The 8,884-nt window shown below is 44.5% G+C and overlaps 1 protein-coding gene across 1 annotated transcript in view; it reads left to right on the top strand.

Moving 5' to 3' along the window:
* ARK2N (arkadia (RNF111) N-terminal like PKA signaling regulator 2N) overlaps nt 1-8,310 on the top strand; it is a 32,056-nt gene extending 23,746 nt beyond the window's left edge. The window contains exons 3-5 of the mRNA XM_069963227.1: nt 5,204-5,386; nt 6,378-6,504; nt 7,878-8,310. Of these exons, the coding sequence (XP_069819328.1) occupies nt 5,204-5,386; nt 6,378-6,504; nt 7,878-8,067 (500 nt within the window). The 3' untranslated portion in view covers nt 8,068-8,310. The remainder of the gene's footprint in view (nt 1-5,203; nt 5,387-6,377; nt 6,505-7,877) is intronic.
* The last annotated feature ends 574 nt before the right edge of the window (nt 8,311-8,884 follow it).

An 8,884-nucleotide genomic window follows, 5' to 3' on the forward strand; every position in this document is an offset into this window, starting at 1 on the left:
ATGGTCCACACTTGAGAAATCAAGCTTGTCTGATATTACTCCCCAGCCCCAGTTATTTGAATGGGGATGAGTTGCAGTACCAGAAGAGGACAGGTGTGGCGCTGCATGTAGAGGAGTCTATTACCCCATAGTATGACCATGTAATTGAAGCAGTGGCCTGCAGCCTGTAGCTCTCCAGCTATTCCATACTAATACTCCCTAATACTAGTACGGTGGCAGTCGTGGTGCCACGCTGGGAGTAGTAGTCTGGAAATGGCTGGAGAACCACAGCTTGCCGGCTACTGGCTCAGTGATTGAAGAGTCTGTAACCTGGGTTGTATCTTATATACTGATAACACTGTCGTATTGTATTCTCCATACACATATGTACATATATATTACTGCTGCTGTACAATGTTATACTGTTCTTCCCTGTGATCACTGATGATTATAATGAATGTGTTGAAGTAATTGTACTGTTTAAGGGCATGTCCACCTCTGACCTGTCCTCCAGCTTACCTATAGAAGGAATCTACATAAGAAATGTCTGTGTGGTCCTGGGGTGTAATACAGGATGTAACTCAGGATCAGTAATGTATGTACACAGTGACCTTTCCAGCGGAATAGTGAGTGCAGCTCTGGGGTATAATACAGGATGTAACTCAGGATCAGTAATGTATGTACACAGTGACCCCACCAGCAGAATAGTGAGTGCAGCTCTGGAGTATAATACAGGATGTAACTCAGGATCAGTACAGGATAAGTAATGTAATGTATATACACAGTGACCTCACCAGCAGAATAGTGAGTGCAGCTCTGCAGTATAATACAAATGTAACTCAGGATCAGTACAGGATAAGTAATGTAATGTATGTACACAGTGACCCCACCAGCAGAATAGTGAGTGCAGCTCTGGAGTATAATACAGGATGTAACTCAGGATCAGTACAGGATAAGTAATGTATATACACAGTGACCCCACCAGCAGAACAGTGAGTGCAGCTCAGGAGTATATGTATGTAATGTATGTACTCAGTACCTCTATTTTTTTATGTAGATTTCTTCTATATTTCATTCTTTGTTCACATCTGCATTGTGGCCACCATTTATAATGGAGGAGGACAGAACGACGCCACAGATCTGTCCCATTAGACACCAGACAAATAGTAAAGCGTTATCTCTCCTCCCATCAGTAATAGCAATAAAGCGCAGATGTGAACTAAGATGTACAATGATGATGATAGGTGGACACTCCCTTTTAATCCTGTTAACACAAGGCGATTGCAGGGGGTGGTCTCTGGGTTGCACTTGGTGGTGGTCTTGCATGTCCTGACTCTGTATAGAAGTGTCTGCTTCCTCTGTACACTGTGTGACCTATGATAAGTCATGAGCTTTTCTGTTTGGGAGTGTGGAAGATACCAGAGTGCAGTTAATACTGATGAAGATATGACGTAGCCCCCTCCCCTTCCGAGTCTATCCTCTGGGTAGGTGGTACAATCTCAATCACTCTGCATGTATATACATTTCGGATACATTTTTTTTTTTGCATGAATGTACATGTAGGAGTGGTACAATTTTGACTTGATCTTTTTGCCTTTTTTTTTTTCCTTCTCAATCTCCAACATGCAGAGTAATTTCCTTATTCTCCTCAATTCCAGAACATTGAATTCCTCCAAAATCCTAGTCCTCAAATTACAAATAAAATGACCAAAAAATATAGAAAAAAAATGGCTGCATGTCCAGTGTAACTGCGGATCCGGAGAGGGGGGTTACACTGCTGAGCAGACGGCGAGCGCCGTGTACACCATCGGCTTGTCAATATTGTACTTGACCCTTGTATCTTCTGCACTGAGCTAATGTCACTGAGATGGATGTGGAAGCTAATATACACCCGCAATTCTGAGGTCGGCCGTCGCTATCTTGTCGCACAATACAAAGAGCCCCCCTTCTTTTGTCTCCTATCCTGAGCTACTTACACATCTCTGCTGGTCGCCATTGGAATCTGACAGCGAGTTAGCTCCACCCCCTGATGTCAGACATGTGACCTGTCCATCTAAGCTCCCATTTAGACTTGATCCTGTTATGACCATGCTATGCATGCTCATGCAAATCACATCTCCCAGAATGCTTTGCATGGGGAGAGGATGTTTGCTGAGCGGTTAGTGACAGGTTCCAAGAAAGAGTGGGCAGATTTGGAGGATATGGTAATAGAGTATAGAGTTAAAGGGGTATTCCACTCAAACACATTTCGATATGTTGCTGCCCATGGTGAGGCTAACAATTCCCTACTTACTTGTTATTATCTATTCACTCCTTCCCCCAGTTCTGAACTGCTGCTTTCTGCTGAAGACATAAAAATCTTGTGTTTTGAGCTTTTCTCTCTTTCTCCCCCCTCTTCTGAGATGGCCGATGTAAGCAAGCCCCTGGCAGGCTTTATCTGCAACATTGTAGCTTCTTTGTAATGCCAGGAGGGATAATCACAGTTCAATAACAACTTGACCTCAGATTAACCCTCCTAGCATTACAAAGAAGCTACAATGTTGCAGATACAGTGAGTCAGGGGCTTGTTTACATCAGCTGTCTCAGAAGGGAGGGGGGAGGAGGGGGAGACAGAGATGAAAGCTCACACACAGATTTTTGTGTCTTCAACAGAAAGCAGCAGCTCAGAACTGGAGACCATCATAGTTATAGATCAGTTCCCACTGACTTAAGTTCAGCCAGTACCCATATCAGTACATTTGTAAATTTAATTCTATTCTAAAGTCTTCCAGTGCTTATCAGCTGCTGTATGTCCTGCAGGAAGTGGTGCATTCCTTCCAGCCTGACACAGTTCTCTCTGCTGCCATCTCTGTCCATGTCAGGAACTGCCCAGAGCAGGAGAGGTTTTCTATGGGGATTTGCTACTGCTCTGGACAGTTCCTGACATGGACAGAGGTGGCAGCAGAGAGCACTGTGTCAGACTGGAAAAAATACACCACTTCCTGCAAGACATACAGCAGCTGATAAGTACTGGATGACTGAATATTTTTTTAATACAAGTAAATTACAAGTCTATATAACTTTCTGACACCCGTTGAGGCGAAATTTCAGTCTGGTCCCCCTTTATCCGTCTTCATCACAAACTGCAGGGTGGGGGTCTGCATTTTTCCCAGTAGACTCGGCCATTATCACCTTTCAGACCCCCAGCACGCTGCATTGTGCGGCCGTGACCCTGACCTCAGAGTTGCCATTGATTGACCATTGTATTAACATCATGTTCTGTATCGCACTAATAGCCATGTCATGTTCTGTGTCCATGTGCTTTATGATGTTCTGTACTGCAGCATTGTGGGTGTCTTTTATTATATTATGTATGGGTATTGTCTACACATGAGGACATCGGGACCCCCCCACCACAGCCTGTGACTATTAGACAGATTCAGGACCCCATTTATATTAGTCCTAGTCGCACCTTATTATAATAACACAAAGTAACCGCTTCACGGTGTAACTTTTTAACTTTTTCAATTTCCCACCAAGATCTCTGCTTGCTGTCAGTGACTGGAGCATCATCTTATGTACAGGTGGTGGCCAGACTGATACATTGTAGAGAATCCTGAAGCCAGAGATGTGTCAGGGTCATGGACTCCCATATGTATATTAGAGCCGAACATCTACATAGGTACCGTGACCATGTCTCCTGCCAGGTCAGGGTAGGCTCAAGACCTGCCCATCCTTGCCTATAGACCTGTTCACACTAGTAAATCCACGTGGATTTCTCCCATTTAAAATCAATTTTGGCACCTAAAGAAAGAGTTTACACACACACACACACACACACACACACACACACACACACACACACAAATTATTTCAAATCAACTGGTCCCCGCAAGTGCCAGATTTGTAATCCAGTCTTCTGGTACTTATCAGCTGCTGTATGTCCTGCAGGAAGGGGTGTATTCTTTTCCTCTGAATTCTTGCTCTCTGCTGCCACCTCTGTCCATGTCAGGAACTGTCCAGAGCAGTAGCAAATCCCCCATAGAAAACCTCTCCTGCTCTGGACAGTTCCTGACATGGACAGAGGTGGCAGCAGAGAGCACTGTCTCAGACTGGAAAGAATACACCACTTCCTGCAGGACATACAGCAGCTGATAAGTACTGGAAGACTGGAGATGTTTAAATAGAAGTAAATTACAAATCTGGCACTTGCTGGGACCAGTTGATTTAAAAAATGGTCTTATTTTTCTGTAGTACCCCTTTAAGGCCCTCATACACATGAACATTCAGTTCAGCCGATCTACTATTCAAGTGTTCTGAATGGAGAGAGCAGGGGTAAGCCGCTACAAGACACTTCTGGCAGTGGATTATCGCTTTGAGAACCATAGGTGAAATCCAAAATAATTTATCACGGGAGAATCGGGAGACCCCCATACACATTAGCCAATTTAGCCGATCCAGCTAAAATCAATCGTTTTGACTGACTTTGGGCAGTTTAGACAAGTCTGGTCTTACCTGGAGACATGTGGTAGTGGTGGTGGCGGCAGGACCCCCACTAGTACATAGATAAAGGTCCCAGTTGTGAGACCCCCCACCTGTTAGGCATCTATGGTGTATCCACAGGATGAGCCTCAGATACCTAAGATTAAACTTAGAGCTACCATTGTATCTAAGAGTCAAGGAAGGTTTTCAGGCTCTGGATAGAATTTTTTTTTCTCCTTTCCCGGTCACAGCAAGCAGAGATCTTGCAACTTTGTGATAAAACTTTACAGAAAGTTGGAGGACCAGACAGCCCCTTCTAACCCCCCAGACCTCCCCTTTTCCTTATGTCTGGATAGGACTTGCTATATCTGTCTACAGTAAATTGTGATTGCTGCTCTGAAGGCGACAGAAATTAAGATCCTAAGGGGGAGATTTATCAAACATGGTGTAAAGTGAAACTGGCTCAGTTGCCCCTAGCAACCAATCAGATTCCACTTTTCATTCCTCACAGACTCTTTGGAAAATGAAAGGTGGAATCTGATTGGTTGCTAGGGGCAACTGAGCCAGTTTCACTTTACACCATGTTTGATAAATCTCCCCCTTAGTTCCTAACTTTATCCCCCCTGTCTGGTCTAAGCCGATAGGTGACACATTTAGTTTCAGGGCTTTATCGGGGTCCGATGCATTCTGTATGGCGCAGTATTATAGCGATGAGTCGGCAGTATGCATTGGGTTGACAGTCTCTTCCTCTCTCTCTCTACAGATGGCCCACCCGTCGTCACCCATTATGACATCTCTGACACGAACTCCGACCCTGAAGTGTTGAACGTTGACAACATGTTGGCTGCCACCGTTGTCAAGGAACATAACAATTCTGTGCCCAAGCAGGAACCCCTGGCAACATGGCGCACGCGGGGGCTACTGGAAGAACTGAACGCCGATTCTGGTACGCCCCTGCTGATCACTGCTTTTTTTGTGGGCTTGTACACCTGTCGAAAACATCGCTACCGTTGTCCAAATATAGCGTCACGCCTGTCCGCCATTTGTGTGCTGTATTGCTGTTTGACTCCATTGGGCTCAGACTCATCTGGTCTTAAAGCAAGTTATCCAGCATTAGAAAAACATGGCTGCTTTTTTTGGGGGGACAACAAGACTCTTGTCTCCAGTTCATGTTTTATGATTTTTCTGAAAGGAAGTAGCCATGTTTTTTTTAACGCTGGATAACACCTTTTAAAGGGGTACTCCAACATGCGGAGGCCCATAGCATTGCTTACCTGCTTGCAGCAGTTCTGAAACCAGCAACAATTTGTGCTATGTGACGGTCTTCCCTACCATGTCCTCTATCTGGTTGAGCAGTTGCTCACAATACTCAGAATACATTGGTGTTGATCACAGTCCTCCCACCCTGCCTACTCCCTCCCACAGCACAGTGTCCCGCCCAAAGCTGCTGCAGAACATTACTCTGTACAGCAAACTATCTCTCCACATAAAGCTGCTGTAATCACTGTCTGCTCCTCAGCCTGTGGCATTGTCCAGTACAAGACAGCATGCTGTAATCACGCCTCATTCTTCCCTGATTATATATAGATATGTGTATCTGTATATATGATGGGGGATGTAGGCTGGTGGGGTTGGTCAAAGATGGTGACATCTCTCTGCGGAGGGGCTTCAGACAAAATTCAGCCACGCCTAATGAGACATCACAGAATGATGCGGGAGGGAGGGGCCAGAGATCTGGAGACAATACATATCATGTACTTCTCTCATTATCAACTTCCTGTCAGGGGTGACTTGCGATAAAGCCGGTGCTATTACTGATACTGCTATATTAGTTATATACCTTGGAGTGATGGCTTTATTTAAGGACAATTTCCTGATACTGGAATACCCCTTTAAGTGTTGGATTTTCTTGATAAATCTGATGTTTTTTTCTGCAGGTCATTTAGATCCAGGGCTGCCATCCTGTGATAAGGCGCCCCCCAGCAGCGCACAGAATAATGATGAAATTAACATAGCGTCTTCTGGCAGTGAGGTGGAGATTGTGGGGGTGCAGGAACACGCCAGGTAGGTTCACAGTCACATGACTCGCACAGACCGGCTGCACTTCACAAGGAGAAACTACAAACACAGCCGTCTTTAGGTTTTTTTGTTTTTTTTTTGTTTGTCTTTTGTTTTTCTTTTCCTTGTATTATGCAGTTTTCAAACTCAACATTTTATTTTGTGCTGAAAATGGACCAAAGTATATAGAAAAATAAAGTGGTCAGGGGAACGGGTAGAGAGACATGAGCAGCCCACTGTCACTCATCTCTGGCTAGGCAGCTTGATAGACTTACAATAGAGCTGCCTAGATGGAGATCACAGCGAGCCAGGACATGAAATGCTGCTCCTGCCACAATAGAAAGGTTGGATTACTTTTTTTTTTTTTTTTACTTAAATGTTATTAAATATTTTAAAGGGGTATTCCACCCAAGAGGTAAAAAATTAAAATCTTCCAAACCTGTCTGGTTTTACTCACCAAGTCTCCCTGAATATTCTAAGAAGTCTCCAGTCTTTCTAGCTGCCGCCATTCCCAAGTTGCAAGTTTTTCTAAAAGCCGATCTATATACAAGATGGTGCTGGCCAGGAAACTACATCCCCCATCATGCATTGCACCTCAGAGCCAACTGCCAAGTATCCTCCTCATCTTGTTGTATCCGCCCATTGCTGGCTCAATCTGCTTCTGCTTTACACTGTAACCAAAATGTCTGTCTATCCTACAAATTGATAAAAAACCACAATCAAGTAGTGAAACAATTAATCTTTACTGTACAAATGTAATAAAATTATTTATATAAAATCACATACATTACTGGTTACTATACAGACAAAGAAACAACAACCAGGGGATTGCACAGGGTACTGGTAAATAAAAAGCCAGGCCACAATAGTTACACACCAGTATGCAGTGTGACAATAACATAGAAAAGTATTAGATTACATCGTATTCTGGCTCCATCTGCTGACTACACACAATAATGCATATAAATATTTTATCTATCTAGATTAGAAAGAGAGAGATAGACGAAACAACTGTTTCCCTTTTCCCCTATACTGCTCAGGAGGCTGTCACTCTTGTTTCCCCTCTCTTGGCCTGGTTCTCACTGATTGGTGTGATGTCAGTGATGGGCGGCATTACAGATAAGAGGTTACAGCTTGCCTGGCAACAGAAGACACAGATCATGTGACTTTGGTCTCAGAAGAGAGGGGGAGGAGAGACAAAGTGGACCAGCAAGTGAGGATCACTCTAGCCCCCCCCAGATGTTCCAAATGTACAATTCGCTGTCGAAGCATGATGGGAATTGTAGTTTTGCAACAGCTAGAGGGCTGAAGGTTCCCATCTCTGGCCTAATGTAGATGTGGGTAAGGAATCTCTATTCTTATGTAGTTTATCCCCACAGGTTTGTTCATCCCCGCGGGGGCGTCATACAGAGTGTGTCTTCCTGGAAGCACGCCACCGGCTCTCAGTACCACAGCTCGCACCAAACTCCGTCATGGACAAGCGTCAACCCCCAGCAGAACTGGACTTCACCCCCAGAAGTAGTTGACCTTACGCTGGATGAGGATTCCAGGCGCAAATACTTACTGTAACATTGACTCCTCCCTGTTTCTGTCCCCCCCCCCCCCCCCCCTCCCCTCTTCCCTGTGGCACAAGTGTCTCTTGTAAAGTTTCCGTCGCTCTCTTCCAGGAGGCCAGGAACACATCCTATGGAAAGGATCCTGAATTACTCTATTGGTAACTTTATTTTATCGTTCTCCAGCCAAATCGCTTCTTGCCGACGCCCCCCCTCCCCCATTGAGTTACTTATCAAAAAGAAATCATGAGATAAAGCACTTTTCAGGTCTAGTTTTTCTCCCCTTTCCCTTTTGTGCTTAATTTAAATGCTTTGGTTAAAAAAAAAGAAAAAAAATTAATATATGCATTAATATTTATACTGTATCTTTAGGACTGATAATGGGTAAGGACCCCTCCGCAGCACATACACTGAGCACTTACAGCAAGGAGACTTGGTTCAGGGAATATTTACAGTCGGAGGCATCCGTATTGTGGGGGAGGATTTAGTAGCCCTTGGTGCTGCTACCTAACCGGACGTTTTTGGCGTTACTAGCGGGATGTTTTGATAAAGTGGCCGCCGTTGTGTCAGATATGTTTTTAGACTGCCTGTGATATATGGAACCTGTAGCTTGAAGTAAGTCACAAGCACATACATCATCGCCTCCTAAAGTGCAACCACTATGGCTGGGACTGTGGTGGTCTGGGTCCAGCTGTCCTCACTGTTACTGCACCTTGGTGGAGGCTATTGCCTGTAGATCTGGTTGGAGCCAATGCAAGAAAGAGCCCCCTAAATTACCTGATGTATAATGTAACCGATTACAGATCTCAGAGTATAGACTGACACTAGGATGT

The sequence above is a fragment of the Dendropsophus ebraccatus genome, chromosome 3, assembly GCF_027789765.1.
Source record: "Dendropsophus ebraccatus isolate aDenEbr1 chromosome 3, aDenEbr1.pat, whole genome shotgun sequence".
Classification (NCBI taxonomy): Eukaryota; Metazoa; Chordata; class Amphibia; order Anura; family Hylidae; genus Dendropsophus; species Dendropsophus ebraccatus.